General features: G+C 37.5%; 1 protein-coding gene across 3 annotated transcripts in view; it reads right to left on the reverse strand.

Annotated features, from left to right (window-relative positions):
* The window catches only part of BRWD1 (bromodomain and WD repeat domain containing 1), a 134,498-nt gene that overhangs the window by 56,072 nt on the left and 51,528 nt on the right, over positions 1-26,898 (reverse strand). For 2 of the 3 annotated variants that reach the window (XM_031664882.1, NM_001169085.1), the window contains 6 exon segments: positions 25,723-25,851; positions 25,330-25,555; positions 19,273-19,458; positions 16,238-16,421; positions 11,762-11,855; positions 9,246-9,377 (listed from right to left, as the gene is read on the reverse strand). In XM_031664882.1, the coding sequence (XP_031520742.1) occupies positions 9,246-9,377; positions 11,762-11,855; positions 16,238-16,421; positions 19,273-19,458; positions 25,330-25,555; positions 25,723-25,851 (951 nt within the window). 3 annotated transcript variants of the gene reach the window in all.

Here is a 26,898-nt window from a genome sequence, read left to right on the forward strand (position 1 = left end):
TAAACATAATAAGATCCAGCAATCACACTTGATGTTTACCCAAATGAGGTGAAAAATTATGTTCGCACAAAAACCTACATCCAGGTATTTATACCAACTTTATAATGCCAAAACTTGGAAGCAACCAACACATCCTTCAGTAGGTAAACTGATAAGCTATGATATGTCCAGACAATGAAATATTATTCTGTGCTAAAAACAACAACTACTACTATCAAACCATGAGAAGGCATGTAGCAAATGTAAATGCATATTAATAAATGAAAGAAGCCAATCTGCAAAGGCTACTAGCTATATGATTCCAATTACATGGCATTTTACAAAGATAAAACTTGGAGACAAAAAATCAGTGATTGCCAGGGGCTGCTGGGAAGAGAAAGATGAACAGGTAGAGCACAGAGGATTTTTAGAGCAATAAAATCATTCTGTATGATATTATAATGGTGGATACATGACATTGTAAATTTGTCCAAACCTACAGAACGTACAACTCCAGAAGGGAACCCTAACAAACTGTGGAGCCTTGGTGTGATAATGTGTCAGTCTAGACTCACTGACTGCAAATGTTCCACTCTGCTGCAGGATGTTCAAAGTAGGGGAGACTGAGCATGTGACCAACAGTAAAAAGATAAACGGTTGACAGGAGTTCAGGGGTATGGGTGGGGGAATGAGTAAGTGTAGCACAGAGCATTTTCAGGGCAGTGAAACTATTTGGTATAATACTATTATGATAGATACATAACACTGTGCATTTGTCAAAACCCACATAACTGTACAACACAAAGGGTGACTCCTCCACCCCATGTAAACTACAGAATTTAGTTATAATGTAATAATATTCATTTCAACAGCTAGAGCTTGAACTAACTCAAAAGGTTAATAGGAGAAACTTTACAGGACAGATAGAGTACATAGGAACTTATTGTGCTCTTAAAAATAAAGTTGCTGTGGGTTTTTTTTAAGTCAGTGAAGAGAAAACAGGGAAACAAGACTGCCTGATTCCTACAATCCTAACAGCTGAAGTCTTCTTTAAGTTCTGGTCATGGATTCTAGGCAGGTATTTTTAAATTGAGACATCAACTTTTCTTGTAGCATTACCATTTATATTAGGTGTATCTATAACAGATAATGAAAATGCCATTAAGAATCAAAAACTGACCAACCAAATTTCAAGGAAACATCTAACTTTGCTTACTTCATCTGAATAGGCAAAATCAAAGCCAACATATTCTTCAAAACTGTTTCTCAAAATGTGAGTAAATGCTACTCTAGGAATACAGATCCTAAGGCCTACTGCTCTAGAACTACTGAACAAAACTCTGCTTTTTATGCTCAAAGTAGACTTTTTTTTTAATAACAGTAATATAAAGACCCTTTCTTAAAAGCTACTACCTGAAATTAGGCACCCTGTGAAATGTTTTATCTGTATTATCTCAACTAACTCTCAAAACACTTCTGTAAGCACAGAAGTTAACATAAAGCTAATACTACTAAAGTTTTGGAAGCCCACAATTTAACTTCTAATTTTAACTAAGCCCTGGTGCCTATTTGTAATTTTATTAAAGAAGGTCCCTAAAATTATATCAGCTTCTAACCTCACAAAACCTAGATCCATCTTTGCCTGTGACTTTTGTGTTATCTCCCAAGTTCTTACCTGCCCACTACTAGCTCTTTATATACACCAAAACCTAAGGCTAAGAAATGTGAAGTAATGTGTCTAAAGTCACAGGAAAGTAAGTATAAGAATTGGAATTAGAAACTAGGGCTAACTCTACAGCCCATAGTTTTTCTAAACCAAAATTGAATGGAACCAACACATACATACACATTGCCATCTCCACACCTCTGCAAACAACGTAGAATGAATTCATACCACAGGTGGAGAACAGTTTACCACAACACAAAACCAGGATTTATTTTAAAAGGTCAAATAGATTTAATATTCTACATTATTTATCTTTGTTTTAGTGCAGTACTCCTTTATCCACAGGAGATACATTCCAACTGCCCCCCAACTCTGCAAACCCTGCAGATAGATGAAATGGTGGACAGTACCCTAACTCTGTATATACTGTTTTTACCTGCACATGCATACCTATGATAAAGTTTAATTTATAAATCAGACACAGTATGGGAACAATGATAAAGCAGAACAAATAACAATACACTGCAAAAAAAATTATGTGAATGTAGTTGCTTTCTCTCCCTGTCCAAATACCTTATTCTCAAAGTATCTTATTGTACAGTACTCACCGTTTTTCTTGTGATGTCAATCTGATAACTGACTGACAAGTAGGTAACACATAGATATGCTGGACAAAGGGATGATTCCTGTCCTGGGCGGGCCAGAGCAGGACAGTTTAAGATTTCATCATGCTACACAAAATGGTGTATAATTTAAAACTTACAAAATGTTTAATTCTGGAATGCAGCATTTAATATTTTCAGAACACAGCTGACCACAGGTAACTGAAACCTTGGAAAGTGAAACCAGGAATAGGGGGGACTACTGTATTTTTAAAGATCTGCATTAATTGAAATTATACCAAATAGATATAAATAGAAAAATCATAATATTACTAATAATTTTAAAAGAAAATACCATAGACAGTCATTCCTCATTTTTTTAAAAACAGCACTCAAAATAGGTAATAATGGAAACAATGGAAAACTGAAAAAAAAAAAAGGCATTAGCTGAAATCTCCCTATCTCATATATATGTATCTCATATACATATATATGGTAAAGACTTAAAATAAAGCATCTTAATGTGAAAATGGTAGAAACAATAATATCATCAACAACAGTAAGATGGTCCACTATATCCACCATTATTCACCATCATAAGTACTAAACACACAATACAATTAGACAAGAGAAATCAGTGAGAGGTATAAAAATTAGAAGAGTACTAGTAAAACTATATATTTTTGTAAACGAGAATATACTTTGAAAACCTCAGAGAAATCAATGATAGAATTAACTCAAATACTCAGTAAGGCAGGATACATAAAAAATTAAACGTATTGAAATCAATGGCTTTCACACACACAGATTATAATTATTTAGAGGATACAATGACAGAGAAAAACCTCACTAACTGACAAGATGGAAGAAAACATCTTCAATATATATGAAAGAACTAACACATCTAACACATAAAGAACTCAAAAACTGAGGGGGAAAGGGAGAGAACAAAGGCACAAGAGAAATGGCTAAAAGACATATATAGACTATTCATAAAGATTTTCTTAACTATAAACATATGAAAAGTTGTTCAACTTCATGCATAATCAGAGAAATGCAAAATAAAACTACACTGAAATAAGCCAAAGACAAAAGGACAAATATTGTATAATTTCATTTATATGAATAATCTAGAAATATAAAATGCTATTCCAGTGAACACACAAATGATAAGAAAGCAAAATAGCCATATGGCTAATATGGAGAAAGTTTTGGTGGTCTGGATAGAGGGTCAGACCAGCAATAACATTCCCTTAAGCCAAAGCTTAACCCAGAGCAAGGTCCTAACTCTCTTTAATTCTATGAAAGCTGAGAGGTGACAAAGCTGCAGAAGAAAAGATGGAAACTTGCAGAGGCTGGTTCATGAGGTTTAAGGAAAGAAGGCGGCATGTCCATAACATAAAAGTGTAAGGTGTAAGGTGAAGCAGCAAGTGCTTTAACGGAGAACCTGCAGCAAGTGATCCAGAAGATCTAGCTAAGATAATAAAATGAAGATAGCTACAATAACAGATTTTAAATGCAAATGAAATAAATAGCCTTCTGTTGGAAGAGGACGACATCTAAGACTTTCACAGCTAGAGGGAAGTTAATGCCTGGCTTCAAAGCTTCTAGGACAGGCTCACTCTCGTTAGGACTAATGCAGCTGGTAACTTTTAACTGAAGTCAGTGTTCATTTTTACCTTTTCAAAAATCCTAGGCCCCTTAAGAATTATGTTAAATCCGCTCTGCCCGTGTGTAAGAAATGGAACAACAAAGCCTAGGTGGCAGCAAATCTATTTACAGCATCATTTACAGCACGGTTTACTGGATACTGTAAGCCCACTGTTGAGACCTACTGAGCAGAAAAAAAAAAAAAAAGACTCCTTTCTAAATATTACTGCTCGTGGATAATATACCTAGCCACCCAAGAGCTCTGATGGGGATGCCAAAGGAGACTAATGTTGTTTTCATGCCTGCTAACACATCCATTCTGCAGCCCAGGGATCAAGGAGTAAATCCAACAATCAAGACTGTAATTTTACCATAGAGAAACCAGCAAACACCACCACCTTAGGAAGTGATCAAAGCACGTATCACACAAATCATGTGCTTTCTGATGTGATGCACTGAGAATAGTGTATTTTCTGTAGTAATACTGACAAAACTGCATGACCCTAATCATCAAAATTACTAGTCATAAATCATCAAAAAATATCAACATTAAAACAAAAATTGAGGAACTTGACTAGATTCAGGTTACTAAACAGACACAACAAAATGTAACACATAATCTAGGATTTTCTTTTGCTACGAAAATTATCAGGACCACTGACTGGTAAAATTTGAGTAAGATCTGCAGATCTGATAACAACATTATATTGTTTGTTGCCTCATTTTTTGTTTCATTTTTTTGACACAGTGTCTCACTCTGTCACCCAGGCTTGAGTACAGTGGTGCAACCAAGGCTCATTGCAGCCTCGACCTCCTAGGCTCAAGTGATTATCCTGCCTCAGACTCCAGAGAAGCTGGGACTACAGGTGGGTCACCACCCCCAGTTAATTATTTTTTTCTCATTTTTTTGTGGAGGAGGGGTTGCCCTATATTGCCCATGCTGGTCTCGAACTCCTGGGCTCTAGCAATCCTCCCACCTTGGTCTCCCCAAGTGCTGAGAATTACAGGCATGAGGCACTGCACCCAGCCTGATTTTGATAATTATATCACTTGTTTTTGAAAATACACAAGGAAATATGTAGATATCAAGAGGCATACGTACAACTCACTCTCAAAAGGATTAAAATATATTCATACAAACAGGAGAGTGCTAACATTCAGGTTAGTAAACACAAAGGAATTTTTTATTATTCTCAGAACTTTTATGTCTGAAATTACATCAAAATTAAAAATTTACACCAGGCAGATAGGAGGCACTCAATAAATGTTTTTTTTTAAGTTTAATTTTCCCAAATCCTCAAGTGAACTGATGCTTCGGGAAGGCAGGATTTCTGCTCTGAGATCATGCTGCTAATTTTTTTTTTTTTTTTTTTGAGACAGAGTCTTGCTCTGTCGCCCAGGCTGGAGTGCAGTGGTGTGATCTCAGCTCACTCCAAGCTCCGCCTCCTGGGTTCACGCCATTCTCCTGCCTCAGCCTCCCCAATAGCTGGGACTACAGGCGCCCACCACCATACCCGGCTAATTTTTTGTATTTTTAGTAGAGACGGGGTTTCACCATGTTAGCCAGGATGGTCTCAATCTCCTGACCTCGTAATCCACCCGCCTCGGCCGCCCAAAGTGCTGGGATTATAGGTATGAGCCACCACACCCAGCCTAAATCCAAATTCTTTTACTTTGGCACTTTGCTTAGCTTTTCTATGCTAAGCATAATGTTAGCTATGATTATGATTAAAACCATGCTGCTAACTTTTTATATAAATGTGGGAAAGTTACTGAACCTCCATACCTGTACCTCAGTTTCCTCATTTTTAAAAGAGATTATAAGAGTGCCTTAATTCCTACTTGTTGGAATGATGAAATTAGATAACGCATAAAACATTTACAATAGTGCCTCCGAGGCATAATAAAATGCATTAATGTTTAGCCCTTTTATAGCACTTTTTACATATTGATTCTAGGATTTTGTATATCCTTGATAATAATTCATGTATTTCCATGTCAATAATGATAACGCCACTACATACCACCCTAGACTTTCTAGAATGACCTTACATGTAACAGTTTTCCCAAAGGAAACCATCCCATGTCTATTATGTTAGGCAAATTCAAGGTACTTGAGGGGGAGAGGTTGGAACAGAGCTGCATGGTAAAACAGTTATTTCCAGACTAGGATACTATACCTTCCTCCCAAAGGCAAAGTCTATATATAATCCTTTATTCCAAACCATGATATAACCTGACTATCCAATTGCTTACGTCATACAATGGAAGTTACATATAGAACCTTTGGAAGAAATACGTATGCAGAAAAAGAAAAAAGAAAAAGGTCAACCAACATAAAAATGACAGATAATAAAATAACTGTTTCCTACTCATATTTATATCCTGAGGTACAGAGCAAGACCCCATCTCAAAAAAAAAAAAATGTAAAAACATTCTCATTAAATAATATAATAGTTTAGCCAGGCAGGGTGGCTGGTGCCTGTTAATCCCAGCTACTCCAGAGGCTGAAGGAGGAGGATAGCTTGAGCCCAGGAGTTTGAGGCTACAGTGAGCCATGACTGCACCATGTACTACAGCCTAGGCAACAGAGCAAGATCCTGTCTCAAAAAAATAAAAATAGTTTAAACAGATGGTTTTAATCATAATCATAGCTAACATTATTGTGTAATGGGTACTATTTTAAACACCTGACATTATTGATTAATTCTCACAACACCTCTGAGGTACATATTGCTGCACCTCTGAGGTACATATCACATAGGCAGGGGCACAGAAAAGCAAAGCAAAGTGCCAAAGTAAAAGAATTTGGATTTAGGCCGGGCACGGTGGCTCATGCCTGTAATTCCAGCACTTTGGGAGGCCGCGGCAGGTGGATCATGAGGTCAGGAGATCGAGACCATTCTGGCTAACATGGTGAAACCCCATCTCTACTAAAAAAAAATACCAAAAAAAAAAAAATTAGCCGGGCGTGGTGGCAGGCACCTGCAGTCCCAGCTATTTGGGAGGCTGAGGCAGGAGAATCGCTTGAACCTGGGAGGCAGAGCTTGCAGTGAGCCGAGATCACACCACTGCACTCCAGGCTTGGCGACAGAGCAAGACTCTGTCTCAAAAAAAAAAAAAAAATTTAGATTTAAACTCAAACCCCATGCTTAACTATTAACCTACTGCATCATAAGACAATTAAATGAACTTTTCAGTCATACATAACACTTTATTCCTTACAACATTACTCAATCAGGAAATTTTAACACTGTAATATTAAATACTCTTTTTTTTTTTTTTTTTTTTTTGAGACAAGAGTCTCACTCTGTCATTCAGGCTGGAGTGCAGTGGCGCGATCTTGGCTCACTGCAACATCCACCTCCCGGGTTCAAGCGATTCTCCTGCCTCAGCCTCCCAAGTAGCTGGGATCACATGCACCTACCACCACATCCGACTAAATTTTGTATTTTTAGTAGAGACAGGGTTTCACCAGGTTAGCCAGGCTGGTCTTGAACTCCTGACCTCAGGAGTGATCTGCCCACCATGGCCTCCCAAAGTGCTGGGATTACAGGCAGGAGCCACCGCGCCCAGCCTATTAAATATTCTTTACCAAAAAAAATTGGTTTCTTCCTCAAACAAATCAAAATGAAGACCAACAGCTTACATGATTATTAAAAATCAATCAAAGGTATTAAAGAAAGACTTAGACACAACAGCAAAAGAACAAGCCAGTAAGGAAAAAATAAAATGAATGTCATCAATATTTAAACCTTTCATCCTTCAAAAGACACCACCAAAGAAGTGAAAAGACAACCCACAGAATGGAATAAAATTTCTACAAGTCATATATCTACAAGTCATAAAGGACTGTATCCAGAATACATAAAGAATTCTTACAGCAATAAAAAGACCCCTCCCCCCCAAAAAAGTGAAAAATAAGCAAAAGATCTGAATAAGCATCAAGCATGTTCAACATTACTGGTCATTAGGGAAATGCAAACTGAAACCAAGAGATACTACACTTCACGCCATTAAGATAACATAAATAAAATGGAATAACAACAATCATTGGTGAGGATGTAGATAAACTGGAACTCTCATATTTCTGATGGGAATATAAAATGGTAGAGCCAATCTGAAGGAGTCTGGCAGGTCCTCAAAAAGTTAAAACGTAAGACTTGCCATATGACTCAGCATACCATCTCCCAGCATGACCCAAAAGAAATGAAAATGCATGTCTAAACAAAAACCTGTCATGAATGTTGATAAGCAGCACTATTCATAACAGCCAAAAAGTGGAAACAATACAAATGTCCATCAACTGATAAATGGATAAACAAAATGTGGTACATCCAATGAGAGAATTACTAGGCAATAAAAAATAAAAAAAAGAATGAAGTATTGATACATGCTACACAAATGCTCAACCTACTAATCATTAGAGAAAACATTATGCAATGTCAAAGAAGCCAGTCACAAAATCGTATTTTAAGAGCCCATCTGGCCAGGCGTGGTGGCTTACGTCTGTAATCTCAGCACTCTGGGAGGCCAAGGCGAGCAGATCATGAGGTCAAGAGATCCAGACCATCCTAGCCAACATGTTGAAAATCCCTTCTCTACTACAAATACAAAAATTAGCTGGGCCACCACTCACCTGTAGTCCCAGCTACTCGGGAAGCTGAGGCAGAAGAATCGCTTGAACCCGGGAGGTGGAGGTTGCAGTGAGCCGAGATCATGCCACTGCACTCCAGCCTGGCGAGAGAGCGAGACTTCGTCTCCAAAAAAAAAAAAAAAAAAAAAGAAAATATAACAGTGATTGTGAGGGGCTGGGGGAGAGGGAGGGACTGGCAAGTGACTGCAAATGGGAATAGGATTTCTTTTAGGGATGATGAAATGTTTTAAAAATTTAACAGGGGTCGTGACGATGGCCCAACTCTGTCAATATACTACAGGTTATATACCCCTTATCCAGAACGCTTGGGAATAGAATTGTTTCAGATTTTGTATTTTTTCAGATTTTGGAAAATTTGCATTTGCACTTACAGGTTGAACATGCCAAATGCAAAAATCCAAAATCTGAAATGCACACTAGAACATCAAGTTTATATAAAGTTTCAGATTTTGGTGCATTTCGAATTTCTGAGTTGGGATGCTCAACATGTAAAACCACTGGATTGCACAAGTGTACGGTGTGTGTGACTATCTTAGCCATTAAAAGTTTTTGTTAACATTCAAAATGTGAAATTTCATATTAATCTCTGCAGAATGCTATATTTTCATATAAATTTGGGGTATATTCATTCAAAGTAAAGAACTAAGACAAATTCATTTAAGATTATAACATTTTAAAGTTTTCCACTTACATGTCTTACGGAGCTTGAAGACTCATTTCCAGAAGATAACTCGTGCCAGCTACGATTTCTTCTACCATAATTTGGATATTTACGCCTACATGTCCTTTGTCTAGACTGTGATGCCAAAACCACTGAATCCGACTGAAACACAGAAACACATGCGAATGAAAATCAACACCTAAATAAGGACAATATCAACAAAATGGGAATTCTATCAAGTTTCCAAAAGGATTTAAAGCAAAAAGAAAAAAACGAAAAGCTTAAAAAGAAGGTAGTATTTCTGCCGTACAGTTTTAACTCAAGCTTAGTAATTTTACTTTTAAGGTCCTTAGAAAACACGAGAAAACGCACATTAGATGGGCATTTTCCAAACTATGCTATAAGTTAACTGGTTTACCAAGAATAAGGGAAAATAACAATAATCTGAAAGGGTGTCACCTTAAAAGTATACATCTCAGAAATGAAAAATATATATTCATACATTATGATGCAGTAAGCAACTTCTCAAGGAACGTCTCACTATCTATATACATAGGTGTAAAGAAAAAATGCTCAACATTCTAATCATTAGAGAAATGTAAATCAAAACCACAATGAGATATCATCTCACACTAGTCAGAATGGCTATTATTTAAAAGTCAAGGCCAGACGTGGGGGCTCACACCTGTAATCCCAGCACTTTGAGAGGACAAGGCAGGCAGATCGCTTGAGCCCAGAAGTTCGAGACCTACCCAGGCAACGTGGAGAAACCCCTGCCCCTAAAACACAACAACAAAAACAAAAAACAAAAAATTAGCTGGGCATGGTGGTACACACCTATAGTCCCAGCTACTAGGGAGGCTGAGGTGGGAGGATCACTCAAGCCCAGGAGGTTGAGGCTGCAGTGAGTGAGCCATGATTGCACCACTACACTCCAGCCTGGGCAAGAGTGAGACCCTACCTCCCCGCAAAAAAAAAAAACCTGGGGGGTGGAGAGCATCAAAAAATAGCAGATGCTGATGAAGTTGCAGAGAAAAGAGAATGATTATACACTGCTAGTGAGACTGTAACTTAATTCAACCACTGTGGAAAGCAGTTTGATGATCTCTCTCAAATAACTCAGAATTACCATTCAACCAAATAATCCCATTACTGGGTATATACCCAAAGGAATATAACTCATTCTACCATAATGACATATACACATCTATGTTCACTAAAGCACTATTCACAATAGCATAGGACATGGAATCAGCCTAAATGACCTAAATGTTTTAAATATATTTTTATCAAAACAGAATAACCATTCAAAATCAGCCAAATAAAATAACTATACTGGTTTTAGTTTTTTTAAAAGGCATGCCATTCCCCAACCACCAAAGGCAGATGAGACTACCCAATGAGAGCACATATCCCTTAAATTTATGCACAAATAAGTTTTCACATGAGTGGGCATCTGTCTAATGAGCATTGGTCAGTTTTAGAATTTCAACATTATTACTGGTTGATCTTAAAATGAACTGAATTTGTCAGTACTGATTTTGGCAAAAGTTCCTATTAATGAATTTCATGAGTGATAATAGGTTAACACGTAGGTGGGCCAAACTTTCACTAAGAAAAACTAGAAAATCTGGTAAAACATATTTTTTAACAAATCTGTTTAAAGGCACTATATGCCTTAAAAGGTTATGAAGAATCACAGAACCAAGATCAAAAAAAGAAGACATGTGTGTGTGTATATGTACATATTTTTTAACCCTAGAATTTCATTCTAGAAGAGGAAGCTGGAAGGTTTAGCAAGTAAGCAAAAAACACAGACTAACTCATGAGTTAGGTTAATAAATTTGCAATTAGCCTCCTATATGTAGGGAAATCCCCCAGGCTTTGGCTGTTAGCCCAAAGGGCTACAGGCTAGATCTGTAGGTAAACTACAGACAGAACAATAATCTCAAGGAACTGAAGCCCATTCTTGTTTGGTTAAGGCAATAGAGGCTTGAGAGTGGCCCTAGAAGGCTGCCAGAAGCCAATGTAAATCTTCTCTGGGGACAAAGCCATCCTGTGCTTCAAATCTTTTCTAACATTTAACAATCAAAAAAGAAACAAAAACATGATGATAAAAAAGAAAATCAATAGGCAATAGAAAATGGTCCACAGAGAAGCAAGACATTGGAAAAAATGAAATTACCAGACCTCTGTTTTTAAAATAGCTATGGCTGATTTCCAAGTAATTAAAACAATGAGAATTTTAGTAGAAAACTGAGAGCCCTAAAAAAAAAGAACCAAACGAAAATTCAGAATCAAATAATTTAGTAACTAAGAACTCAATACCATTGTTAGGCACTAGGCATTTTTTCTCAAGTTTTCAAACTACTCCTTTCCAACAGCTGTATAACCTTACTTAAGTCTACTATTTTAAATCCCAAACAGAAAACCTTAAGCAAGAAATACTCCACTTCAGATGAAAGTTACTGAGTTTTATAAATCAAAAAGAAAACTCTAAATTTCAATTTAATTTCTAATTTGCTAAGAAAACAGAATTAGGTTACCTTATGTGAGAGCTGAAGTGTCTTTCTTTTTCTTCCTATTATATAAAGATTTCTTTCCTCTTCACCTTTCTCTAATCGGAAGTCTTCCAGCTTCCTACAAATTTAAATACCCAGTTATATTAACTACTGAACTGATGGATAACTAAAGGATATAAAGAACAAAAACCAGTTTGATTCTATAAATCATAAGTTTATATACTTTAAAAATACACAAAATCTCTAAAGTTAAAACAAAACTTGTTAAAAATTTATATTAATATAAATAAAATCTCAGAGGCCATTAGAAGGACCTATTTTTCATATTTGAGGCAAAAATACTCATTCATTTGTTTTCTGACTGGTCCTATTAGGACCAATTCAAACAGTATCTCCCATAATAGCTTTTCAAAACGTCTTTATGATTTTCCAAGATTGCAATTCCTTTCTCTAAAGAAAAAATAAGCACAGAGTCTGCCTTCTCCACATTTATTCAAGCTATGCTTGATAATTTACAGAAAACAAGAATTACAATGTTACTGGTTTTTCTAATCACCTATATTTCACTCACATGATACAACAAAAAGATTATGTTATTGTGACCAATTTCAAAGCAAAGGACCTGCCACCAAGAAGAAGGTACTAAAAATCATTTTTCTTCTCTGGAAAAGACTGATTGTCCCTTTTCTCCAACTGGAACATTATTAAAAGCACGTGGCTTTTATGTTTTTGTTTACTTTAACAACTCAAAGGAAAAAGGTTTAATACTGAAATCTTGGCCATGCTCCAAGATACAACTAGACACTCGACAGAGTGTAAGAGTGAATGCTGTAAGGACAAAAACTGATTTTTAAGAAAACTGCATTTTTCTCTAAGTACGCCTGACAGCCCACACTCACACAGCCCACAGCACGCACTAAAGCCCACAGACCGGCCTAAAAGAATCTTTATATGGCCAAACACAGTGGCCCACGCCTGTAATCCTGGCACTTTGGGAGGCCAAGGCGCGTGGATCACCTGAGGTCAGGAGTTCACGACCAGCCTGGCCAACATGGTGAAACCCCGTCTCTACCAAAAGTACAAAAAATTAGCTGGGCATGCCAGCTACTCTGGAGGCTGAGGCAGGAGAATCGCTTGAACCCGGGAGATGGAGGTTGCAGTGAGCCAGGATTGCGCCATTACACTCCAGCCCAGGCAACAAAAGCAGAACTCCATCTCAAAAAAAAAAAAAAAAACCTACGTGCCTGAATCCCAGGCACAAAAAGAATTACTTTTACTGGTAAGCAACATTATATGCTCATAGCTCTGCACAGCTGTCTTTTACCTTTATGCTTTTATATCTATTACCTAAATTTTTCACAACAGACACAAACTTTTATAGTCAGAAATCAAATTTTTAAATACTCTTGATCCTTATCAAATGATATCCTAACATACAGTTATGCAAAATTCACCCTTGTTTCCACTATTGGAACTGTTGCCATGGGCAATGATCACCACATCTCAATCAAGTATCGCCTTTATAAAATCTCACATGAGCTTTATTTTAGAAGAAAATGCTAGAAAAAGCTATGTTCTTTTTTATGAAAATTATATTATGGCAGAGAGCTAGCCGCCATTCTCCTTTTCTTCCTTAGAAACACAATCCCAATTTTTATCCAGGCTCTTTGCTGCTTTAAATAGACACTGTGTTACCTACTGTCCTCCTTAGCTTAGTATGGTCGAGTGACAACATTCTGGTCAATGAGTTATAAGCAGAAATGCCACGTGGGTACTTAAAGCAAGTTTCCTTGGCTAGAAACGTCCTTTCTGACATATGAACATCTTTCTTCTTTTGTTCTAAATCTCAACCTACATCACAAATACAGATAGGTAACGGCTACAGCTTCAGCAGCTATCTTGGACTATGCGGTGACCTTAAGACTAGAAGCCAACGCTGCATGCAGTGGTTCATGCCTGTAATCCCAGAACTTTGGGAGGCCAAGGCAGGTGTATCACCTTAAGTCAGGAGTTTGAGACCAGCCTGGCCAACATGGTGAAACCCCATCTCTACTGAAAATACAAAATTAGCCGGTGTGGTGACCCATGACTGTAGTCCCAGCTACTCTGGAGGCTGAGGCAAGAGAATCGCTTGCGCCCAGGAGGCAGAGGTTGCAGTGAGCCGAGATCATGCCATTGCACTCCAGCCTGGGTGACAAAAGCAAAACTCTGTCTCAAAAAAAAAAAAAAAAAAGACTAGAAGCCAAGCTCCATGATGGAGATAAGAAATACAGGAGTCTCAGTTTCTGATTAACTGTGGAACCACTATTCCAGCCTTAGATTATTTCTAGTCTTCCTTCAGATAAGAAAATAAATGCTTGTGTGTTTAAGAAACTAATTTTTCAAGTCTTTCTCTCGACACCTGTTTGCTTCCCTTGGTTTTGATAAAAAGCATCCCAAAATGACAGTTTTGGTCCTGATGACCATAAGACTTAGATGCCAATTTAAAACTTTATTATAGCATACTATATACACATTGATTTTTTGTATTTCTCATCACAGTTCCACATTTTGCTTTTCACTGTTTTCTAGTCCTTCCCAAATTCACAGAACAATATATAAGTACTATCTAATACCACTCCAGCATTCACTGAAACTCTTCTGGTTAAACATATAAAAACACAAAGATAAATTTATAAAATTATCTTCAAGCTATTAAGTTATTATGAGACACAAATATGAGAAAATACTGAAACATTTTAGATATCATTGAAAAAAGTATCTGCTGCTTCCATTTCAATAACTCAAATCAGTACATTACAACTCAGCACCAAACTACTGTCCATATTATAATTACAAAATATCATTTCTACACTTGATCTTAGCCAAAAGGCCTAGAAGCAATATAAAATATCATTTCTTAGGCTGGGCGTGGTGGCTCACACCTGTAATCCCAGCACTTTGGGAGGCCAAGGCAGGCGGATCACCTGAGGTTGGGAGTGCGAGACCAGCCTGACCAACATGGAGAAACCCCATCTCTACTAAAAATACAAAATTAGCCAGGCATGGTGGCACATGCCTGTAGTCCCAGCTACTTGGGAGGCTGAGGCAGGAGAATCACTTGAACCCAGAGGCAGACGTTGTGGTGAACCAAGATCGTGCCATTGCACTCCAGCCTGGACGACGAAAGCAACTCTGTCTCAAAGAAAATAGGGCTGCTTAAAAGACTAATTTCAGATATAGGTCAAAAAATTTACAAGATGAACTATAATACCTTCCCCTGTCTCATAGTAAGGATGCTATGGAAAACTACTAGTCATTTTGAAAGGATAGGGAGCCTTGAAAAGAGGCTCCTCATAGCTAGAAAACAGATAATTTAAAAATCAATAAAGAATACCAGAAGTAAGTTAAACCCCAGCTATTTGATTTATACATTAAAACACACACACACACACAAACTGGTCGTTGCTGAATAATGAAAAGGAATAAATCTTTATTTTAAAGCGAAATAAGCATCTACTCTGCCTTTCCTATACAAACTTTGCTACTGGATAATTAAGTATACTTGGGTAGATTTTTAGAAGTGTCCAAGATAATAAATGAAGAAGTTTTCATAGAGTTAAAAATCATGATTTTATAACAGCTAATAAATTAATGATCTACACATTAAGCATTGATAGCTGCTAACATCACAAAAAGAGGCTATTTATGTGCGCCTTCTAATAGAATTATCATTTATGAAGCAGTCTTGCAAAAAACTGAAAACATTTATGACACCTGAAACAACCGGAACACAGCCTGGATATTTGGTTATACTGAGAAACCAAGGTATGGTTTTTATAAGGTATGGTAACGGCATTATTTTATACATTTTTAAATTTCTTACCTTTTAGAAATACACACTAATATGCTTATGGACAAAAATAATATTACATCTAGGATTTCTTTCAAAATAATACTGAAAGGACAAAAGTGGGTTTGTGTGTGTGTATGGATAAAAAAGGACAAAGCCGGGCGCGGCGGCTCACACCTATAATCCCAGCACTTTGGGAGACTGAGGCAGGCGGATCGCCTGAGGTCAGGAGTTCGAGACCAGCCTGGTCAACATAGTGAAACACTGTCTCTACTACAAATATAAAACATTAACTGGGCGTGGTGGTGGGAGCCTGTAATCCCAGCTACTCGGGAGGCTGAGGCAGGGAATCACATGATCCCAGGAAGCGGAAGTTGCAGTGAGCCAAGATCACGCCACTGCACTCCAGCCTGGGCAACAAGAGCGAAACTCCGTCTCAAAAAAAAAAAGAAACGAAACGAGACTGGCTCTGAAAACCTTTAACATAGTAAAAACATTAGAGAATAATTTTGACATTTTCCTACCACAATTTAATAGTAAGATTTCCACTCATTACTAAAATATTTATACAATTATTTACACAATTAATGGAATACAGAATGTGTAAATAACCATATGAATATATTTTCACAGACAGAAACATTATAAATAGATATCCTAAAACAAACCTAAATATGCCTAGTGGTACCTCTGGTACAACCACTCTTCGTTTCCAAGCCTGCAGGTCACGTTCTGTAGCAATCTGACTGCGTGGAGCATTTTGATGCATCTGACGAACACCTTCAACTTGTCCACTACGACGCAGACCAATATTTGGAGGGGACTGAATGTCTAAGCTCAGTCTTCTAAAACCTAGGAAAAAATGATCAGGAAGTGATTCCAATACACTTTTAAACTAATATACATTTAGCATGTAACAAGCACACGTTCACCTAAGATGCCCACCAAAAATAAAGAACTAAGAGAAGTATCTACTGAAAACACTTTGTGAGAAAAATCTTTTTTAAATTAATTTTCTGTACAGACAAGGTCTCACTATGTTGCCCAGGCTAGTCTCAAACTCCTGGCCTCAAGCAATCCTCCCACCATGGCTTCCCAAAGTGCTGGGATTATAGGCATGAGTCACCACACTCAGCCTGACAAAATCTTAACATGACTAAGATCAAAATGTAGAATACTGAACAAACATTAACTATTAAACCTAAATTTCAATTTTTACTAGACTTTCAGAAATAAAATGTACATTTTACATTATATATGCATTCCTAAAAACTGTGCCGTCTTCAAAATTGCACACTAAAAAAATGTCTTTTTGAACTGAAGACAGGTATCTGAAATCAAGGTGGTCTTACAACAGTAATCATGATACTCATGATTCTCAAGAGATAATCTGAGCCACCAAGGCAAGTAGCTGTCAAGATGGTTATTAAAAAGTCAAACAAATAAAATGTTGTGGGTTAATGCCAGCCGTGCTTAAACTAGAGCTGGGCAAGCGGGTGATGAGGCAATGAAGACAACAGTGAAGCTCTGAGCCTGAGGGGCTGCTGTTAAGGTGGGTATAGGAGGCTGAGCAACCTCCCATGAGCTGGAAGCCACAGAGACCAGCCTCTGAGGAGGAAGTCCCAGACAAAGTGCTTATTTTCTTACAATACAAGGTGAAGGGGCTCCTGCTACTAACACAACAGAAAACCTGAGGGTTATATTGATTCTTGTGGGAAGCTATAGAGCTGTACTCCAGCCATGCCAGCTCTTCTTGCCTAGGGAAAATCCACAAGTGAATGCAACTTCTGCACTCTTCTATGTACCACACTGTATTTACCAATCACACATGTACCAATGTGCATCAGAGAACACACTATGCGTCACCAACTTCAAATGGCATTAAATGCCCCACTAGTAAACCAAGCATTTATATTAAAATACTATACATTGAAGAAACATTTTTGAAATGAGAAATATAAATTCCAAATTTAACTGCCCAAGTCATAGCGTTATTCTCCAACAATTTGAAAACATGCATAAAGCTATTTATCACATCACTTATAACAGCAAAGTATAAGAAACAACCTAAATGCCCATAAAGAGATTACAAAGATTAGTTACTCCACACAGAGGAGGAGTACGAACCTGTAATAAAAAAAAAAAGGATGAAGAATTCTGAATTCTGTGAACTGATACGGATTTCTAGAATATATTGTTCAGGCAATACAGTAGGCGCAGAAGAATGCGTTTATGTATCTTGTGCCTCTTGCCATGACAGACTGAGGACATAGTATCAACTATTCAGTATTCCTGTCTAAATGTTTAACCTGAATCCAGTTATGAGGAAATAATCAGACAAATCCAAATTGAGAGCAATCTTGTAAAAACAACGGGCCCGAATCTTTCCAAAGTACCAGTGCTCTGAGGAAACTTTTCAGGATTAAAAGACACAGGTTGGGCGCGGTGGCTCAAGCCTGTAATCCCAGCACTTTGGGAGGCCGAGACAGGTGGATCACGAGGTCAGGAGATCGAGACCATCCTGGCTAACACGGTGAAACCCCGTCTCTACTAAAAAATACAAAAAACTAGCCAGGCGAGGTGGCGGGCGCCTGTAGTCCCAGCTACTCGGGAGGCTGAGGCAGGAGAATGGCGTAAACCTGGGAGGTGGAACTTGCAGTGAGCTGAGATCCAGCCACTGCACTCCAGGCTGGGCGACACAGAGAGACTCTGTCTCAAAAAAATAAAATAAAATAAAATACATAATCCTAAAATGTAATGAGCAGGGTTTCATTAAATTCTAAATTTTTCTAAAAACAGGCATGAGGAAGGATAAGTTATTGAGACAACTGGGAAGTGTAAGTAAGGACTCAAAATTAGATAGCAGTGCTATATCAACAATTATATTCAGCTTATTGAATGTGATCGCTGTATTATGGTTATGTAAGAGAGTATCTCTAGTTCTTGGATGATACAAGATGAAGCATTAAGGTATAAAGTGTCACAAGTCTTACTCTCAAACGCTTCAGAAAAACATAGAGGAATGTGTGTGTGCACACATACACACAAAAAAAGCTAAGGCAAGTATAGTAATATAAGGAATCTAGGTAAAAAATATATGGGTGTTCATAGTATCCTTCTTCCAACCTTTCCAAAATAAAAAAATAAAGTCTTACGCTCTAAGTCTAAGAGAAAAAAGTACTATTTTAAATGAATAACGAAACTTTTAAATAACATTGGACTAGAAACAAAGTAAATAGCGGAAATTAGAGGAGACTGGCGATTGTTCTGTATTTACTTCTACACTGCACTATTAAGGACTCAACACTGAAAACTCATTAAGTTTTCAAACTTTCTGATTCAATAAGAAAAATCATACTCTACCCAATACAGTTTTTCAAAAATTACCAATGTTAAAGCAAAGAAAAGCTAGAACTATGTTTTTATTTTAAAAAGCAATTTGTTATTCGCTCCTATTTAATACAATTTTGTAAATACTGTATATTTACAGCACAAAAGGCTTCAGCAGTACTTGAAACTCAAATACCCATTTGTTACTACATCACCTTACACCTCATAAAGCCACCTTCAGACTACTAATTAAGCTGTAAAAATACAATGTTTACCCAAGTTTCTCACATTGCATGTACGTGACAAAGACTTCATTTACTCTTTAATTTCAATGCAGCCATATTCAGGTAAAATATTTATCATTATCTATTACCTCTCCGGGGTGTTTCTTCACCATTTGAAAGTCCTCTTGGAGTAGTATCCTGATCGGCTCCCATTCTCTGATCTTGCTGCTGCTGCAACTGTCTTATCATTCCATCAAGAATACTCGATTCTGGGCTGCGTTCATCATTATCATTGGTTTGCAGGCTTATAATTTGTTCAATTACCTCTCCATCACCTACAAATTCAATTATTTAGTATATAATCATATAAAAGCAGAAAACAAAATTTAGTTAGGGTACAAATTAAAATACATTAACAATGGTCAGAATTCCCATTTTTGAAAAATAACCAGTTTAAAAAGATACTCTACATGGTCACCAAGAAGTCAGAGAAAAGATTCAAAGCCAACAGAAGTCTTCCTGTAGAGGACTAAATACTACGAAAACCTCAAAGCAGCCTCTGAAATTCCTGCAAGTGGAAACATGGAAACATGTTTCTGTAAAACTTTATTATGCTGTTTCCACACTAATGCCCCTCACTATACTCGATATATTTCACTAAAATCTTATTCCCCAGAGTCTCTAACTGGAACAGAGCAACTATGGGTCATTTTCAATGTCAAGAAAATCCCTGAGATTTAATTTCTTCTCTATGTCTTAAGAAAGGGGAAATAAGGGAGGTAAGACCTTTTTTAAGCCTTCAACAGACAACTTTAGCTCTCCCCCTGCCCCAAGAGTCCTCGGAGAACAGTGAAATTGATGGTGGTCATTACATAAGCCTCTCCTACTAATCTCAAATTACTTTCTTAGGTATGTTTTTAGCATAGTTAGTACCCATCAATTCTTACTTCAAGTACAGAAATTTTTTGAGATGGAGTTTCACTCTTTTTGCCCAGGCTAGAGTGTAGTGGCGCCATTTCGGCTTACTGCAAGCTCCGCCTCCCAGGTTCAGGCCATCCTCCTGCCTCAACCTCCCGACTAGCTGGGACTACAGGCGGGCGCCACCATGTCTGGCTAATTTTTTTTTTTTTTTTTTTAGTAGAGATGGGGTTTCACCATGTTAGCCAGGATGGTCTCGATCTCCTGACCTCGTGATCGGCCCACCTCAATCTCCCTAAGTGCTGGGATTACAGCTGGGGCGTGGTGGCTCTCACCTGTAATCCCACCACTTTTGGAGGCCAAGGCAAGTGGATCACTTGAGGTCAAGAGTTCAAGATCAGTCTCTACTGAAAATACAAAAAAAATTAGCCAGGCCTGGTGGCGCACACCTGTTAATCACAGCTACTCGGGAGGCTGAGTCTAGAGAACTGCCTGAACCCAGGAGGCAAAGGTTGCAGTGAGCCAAGATCATGCCACTGCACTCCAGCCTGGGTGACAGAGTCAAACTGCATCTCAAATAAATAAATAAATAAATAGATAGATAAATAAATAATTAAATAAAAAATAAAGGAGATTAATAAGGTAATAATCAAAAGGAATGCAAAAATATAACTTGCCACCATAAAAACATACAGAGAAACTGCGAAACCTCATATAGTATTATGGGATGGGCAAGGGGGGTCACATTTCCATTCTGCTAACTAAGACTCCCTTGCATATTACTGATAATGTCTTTGTTTTATTATGGAAACCCATGAAGAACTTAAAAGAGCTAAATGTCGTATCTCATATTAACTTTGTCTTTAAAAATCAGTAACTTTTTATCACTCTCAAAAAATGAGTTGAAAAGGCAGTAGAGCCTTAATCTAAAAAGATAAGAAGACTTTAATTAGAATTGCTTATAACACAAAATTTCTAAGATTACAACATGATACTAAAGGGAAAACGGCAAAGAAGATTTCTAATCGTCATAAACCAAAATAACCTAAGTCTATATAGCTTTCCTTTTTTTTTCTTTTTGGTAGAGACAAGGTCTTGCTATATTGCCCAGGCTGGTCTCGAACTCCTGAGCTCAAGCAATCCGCCTGCCTCAGCCTCCCAAAGTGCTAAGATTATAGGCGTGAGCCACTGCACTCAGCTTAACTTTTCTTTCATAGCACAGAACACTTAACTGTTAACTTCTCAAATATCACAATGTTAACTGTCTCTATGGAATAATACAATCGATACTGAAATACTGAAAGAGGGTTCTACCCATGAAAGCTTAACTGATAGAGGAAGTGGCCTTCTGCCATAAACAACTACAATACTGGAAAAAATATACATAAAACAAAAGCTTTCAGACATTGCACAACAGGCAGCACAAGACTGTGATCCCTGAGAGAAGGGGAACAATGGAGACAAACCCTTTGATTGCTCCAGATTACTGTCTGGAGGTAGTCTCCAAGTTACAGAACAAAAGAGAGAACCCAAACAGCATCCACAGATCTAACTGAGTTGAGGAGACAGAGATGAGAGTTTGCTGGAAGAGGAAAGTTAAAATACGCAGGACTGAATATCAGAGGAGAGTGAACTGCACACAAAGCTCCAGAGATCTGTAGTGAGGTCCCATCAATTATCTGACTAAATACTGATACATGGCTGGGCATGGTGGCTCACGCCTGTAATCCCTGCACTTTGGGAGGCTGAGGCGGGCAGATTACCTGAGATCAGGAGTTCAAGACCAGACTGGTCAGCATGGTAAAACCTCATCTCTACTAAAAATACAAAAATTAGCCTGGAGTGGTGGCGCACACCTGCAGTCCCAGCTACTTGGGAAGCTGAGGCAGGGAAACTGCTTGAACCCGAGATAAGCCAAGATCACACCAACGAACTCCAGCCTGGACAACAGAGCAAGACTCTGTCTCAAAAAAAATTTTTTTTAATTAAATACTGATATGTGTACGCATGGGGTAGAACTCCACTACTGAGGGGAAAACATAAAAAAGCAGTTGCGCAAAAAATTTGCAGAGTTCCCACAGGGCAGAAAATAGTTCAAGTTCCCAGGAGCCAGAATACACAGCAGAAGTGCTTTATGCACACTTCCAGTTTTAATATCTAGAATATTAAAAAGACATGTATTCAAATGCAGAGCAGTAAAGGATATAATAACTCCTATTATTTTGGTGCCACAACCAAGATTTGTGCTACACTGCCAGAAGTTTATTTCTACCCACCTGTGATCCATCAGTACAAATGTCAACACTATAAAAAAATAAATATCTCAGTATTGTTATGAAGATGGCTGTGACCTTGCAGACTCCATAAAAGGTTGCAGATACACCTATGGGCCTGCAAACCACACATTGACAATTTCTGCCCTAAAGCAATCATTACATACAAATAAACAGGTATTGCTAATAAGAAATTAGTGGAGGTCATATGGAACACAAAAAAATCACCAATCCCAAAGAAGAAGAAAAAAAGAAAAAGGAAAAAGGCACAAAGAACGAAAAGAATATAGAGGGAACAAATAGGAATACTCTATGTTCGAACCCATACTATATGAACATTTAAGTGTAAACACTCTACACTTAATAGAGTACTTAATACTTAAATCCCAATTAAAAGACAAGTTATCAAATTTGATATATAAAGACACAGATCAGCTGGAAGAATTGACAAAAGATATACCATGACAATACTGATCCAAAAGAAGTTGAATTGGCTATATTAATATGAAACAAGACTCTTCAAAACAAAAAATATTTTCAGAAATACAGAGAAACATTTCATGAGAAAAGAATTATTTCATCCAGAAGACAAGCAATCCAAAATGTGTATGCACCTAATGAATGAGCTTTAAAATACATAAAGAACTGAGTAAACTCAAGAGAGAAATGACAAATTCCACGTGACAGTTGGATGTTTCAATCTGGATGATAGCCCCAAACTGGAAACAAACCTTTAACCATCAGTGAATGCAAAAACAAATGATGATATACCCATCTATTTCATGGGGCACTATCTGCCCCAATGAATAAACAGGAACAAACTACTGATACATGCAACAACACTAAGGAATCTCAAAAGCACCATACTAAGTCAAAGAAGCCAGACACAAAAGATTACACTTTGTGGCCAAGCGCGGTGGCTCACGCCTGTAATCCTAGCACTTTGGGAGGCCGAGGCAGGCAGATCATGAGGTCAAGAGATCAAGACCATCCTGGTCAACATGGCGAAACCCCATCTCTACTAAAAATACAAAAATTAGTTGGGTGTGGTAGCACACGCCTATAGTCCCAGCTACTCAGGAGGCTGAAGTAGGAGAACCACTTGAACCCAGGAGGTGGAGGTTGCAGTGAGCCAAGATTGTGCAACTGCACTCCAGCCTGCCAACAGAGCAAGACTCTGTCTCCTAAAAAAAAAAAAAAAAAAAAAAAAAAAGATTACACTTTGTATATAAAACCCTCTTAAAGGACAAAATTAAAGTGACAGAAAATATAACGCTGTTTACAAGGGACTGAGAGAAAGGAGAGGACTGATTCCAAACAGGTCCTGGGGACTTTTGGGGGCGGTATAAATGTTTTATATCTTGATTGTGGTGGTGGTTACTTGATTATTTAACATCTGTCAAAACATATTTGACAGCCTGGGAAACATGGCAAAACCCTGTCTCTACTAAAAATACAAAAGTTAGCCAGATGTATTGGCACACGCCTACAGTCCCAGCTACTCAGGAGGCTGAGGGAGGAGGATCACTTGACCCTGGGAGGCCAGAGGCTGCAGTCAACCAAGATCGCACCACTGCACTCCAGCCTGGGCAAACGAGTAAGACCCTGCCTCAAAAAATAAACACACACACACACACACACACACACACACACACACTCTTGAATTGTACACTTAAAATTGGTGAATTTTGTATATAAAGTACACTTCAATAAAAGTAATAAAAAATAACATTTGAAATAGCCAGCATATAGTAATCTACATTAGGTTTTAACTTTATATGTAGCTGGTGATTTAGTTTCAATAAATCCTCATCCTCAAAAACACAATCCTCAAAAACACAAATAGCATTTTTTCTTTAATATCTGTAGAGAAACGCTGCCCTGCTATTAACACAAAAAAGAACTTGGCACTTGGCTATGACAGAGAAAAGTACAAGACAAACCTGGAACACCCTACATCCAGAAAAGGAAAGAAGTGACTGAAAAAGTATAAGGGACTTGGGAAAGGACAGTTTCAAAAGGCTCTGAGAGTCAAACCTAAGGATTATGTGAATAATATAACCCACTAACCACAGACAGAAGCCCATACTAAAATGTAATGAGCCTCATCAATAAATAAAGGGGTGAGCAATAGACAGTCATATGCAATGATACATATGACACAATGACGGAACAATGATAAAGTTAGAAAATAACCACTTTGCAGTATTCACAGTAACAACTGATTCAGGCAAAACTCATCAATGGGTCCTAAAACTTGAGTGTAAAGTTTGACAATGAACAGGTTATTGACATACCTCCCCACAAATTACCATTAATTATAAAGAGAAAAATATTAAGTTTATAGTGAAGAAACTTGGCAAACACCACATTAACCAAGGGTTCAAAAACAACATTACCAGTAATTAGACAAACCACAATCATAAGCATCCTGACCGGATGCTCTATTAAGACTAGAACATCATTTATGTTGTATTCTGTCAAAAATGCATAACTGGAACCTAACCAAGAGGAAGCAGACAAACCCAGATTGAGGCCTTCTACAAAATTCCTGACCTATAATCTTCAAATACATCAATATCATGGAAGTCAAAAACCGACAACCTGCTACAGATTAAAGGAAATGAAGGAACTATGACAACTAAATTTCATATTTCATATGTGGTCCCAAATTGGGAGAATTTTAAAAGCTATAAACAGACATTATTAGAATAACTGGAAATTTTTGGATATACACTACAGATTTGATATTATTTGAATGTAAAATGTCCTAACTGTCATAAGTGTCTATGGTTATGTAAGAAAATGTTGTTCTTATTTAGAGGTAAATGGTGCATGAGGTCCAGAAGTTAAATGGTTCAAAACAATACACAGATAAAAAAAAGATAAAACAAATATTGCAAAATATTAATAACTGGGGGATCTAAAGGGAAGGAAATTCTTTATATTATACTTTAAGATATTCACGTACAACTAAACAAAAAAAAAAAAAAAAAAACAAAGGACTGCACTTACTTGTTGCCACATAGCCCAGCTGTGGAATCAAATGTTCATCTGCGGAATTTTCTCGGCCTGGTACTAATCTCTGATACTTGGTTGGATGAGGATTTCCATCTACATCTACCAAGAATGGTGGAGGCATAAGATGAGGAGCCTGCTGAGTTTGCTCATCTAAGACATAATTATTAGAATCTCTAATAAGTGGTCGATAGTCAGTATGGAAGAACATCTGATCAGGAATCTAGAAAAATGAAGTTCACAGGATGACATTTTAAGGTTCATACATATTAAAGGAAACAAATGTTAAACAGTTAATTAAAACTAGAAAAACAAGGAAATCAAATCAGTCAGCTAAACTGTCAGCTCATAACTACTACTTGCATGCGACAACAAAGTATTAAAAATGACCTTTTCATATGGCTTGCTGCATCCAAAACCAAATATCAGAAGATGCCCATGAGAATCTGTACAGGCAAAATGCTCTCCATCCTGTGAAAACTTACAGTCAAACACAGCTCCATGTCCTTGTCCTTCAATCTAGGAAACACAAAGAGAAAAAAGTTAGGACCAATTCTATGCAAGTGATTTGCTATGTAAACTTGTTTAATGTGGATAACCTGTGACAATATAACCCTTCTGAAAAAAAAATTTAAAAACAAATGTTTCAGCCTGGCATGGTGCCTCACACCTGTAATCCCAGCATTTTATGAGGTGGAAGCAGGTAGATTGCCTGAGCACAGGAGTTCGAGTCCACCGTGGGCAACATGGTGAAACCCTGTCTCTACTAAAAATACAAAAAATTAGCCAGGCATGGTGGTGTGCGTCTGTAGTCCCAGCTACTCGGGAGGCTGAAACACAAGAATCGTTTGAACCCAGGAGGCAGGGGTTGCAGTGAGCCAAGACTGCACCACTGTACTCCACTGCACTCCAGCCTGGGTGACAGAGTGAGACTCTGTAAAATAAAAATAAAAACAAATGTTTCATTAAGCATATACATCAATCGCTAGTCCCAAAAAATAAAATTCATTTTAGATATAACTAGCCTAGAAAAAGGTCTTCAAAGTTCTTCTAAGCATCAGTTCTCCAAGTGCTCAAATGAAAGCTAACAACCCAATCCAAAGTGAAGGCTTCTTTTACTTCTTATAAATAATTTCATAAATTTTTGTCTTATATATAATAAAAGGATAATAAGCTACAAGATAAATGAATGAAGATTAAGAAAATTTGGTATTCGTGAACTAAAATGAACACTTTCCTAGATTTTAAGGAGGGCTCTACTTCAGCTCACCAAGATGACTAAGCACCATGCAAAATTTGGCAATGCTGCCAGATCTCAAGCCTATATATGGAAAAGCCCACAGTCACAATTACCTGAACTTCAAACTACCAGAGATTTCAGAAAGGATGCTCTAAATCTATCATGAGTGTAACCTTAAATAGATTATTTTTATACTGTTTTATTCTTCCTTTTAAACTGTAAAGTCTATTAGTTTAATACTATCAATTTATAGTTGTTAGTTATTTGTTTAACTCTGCAGGGTAGAGCTATACATGTTTGTTGTCTGCACCTTTAACTTTCCAGTA

The sequence above is a fragment of the Papio anubis genome, chromosome 4 (assembly GCF_008728515.1).
Source record: "Papio anubis isolate 15944 chromosome 4, Panubis1.0, whole genome shotgun sequence".
Lineage (NCBI taxonomy): Eukaryota > Metazoa > Chordata > Mammalia > Primates > Cercopithecidae > Papio > Papio anubis.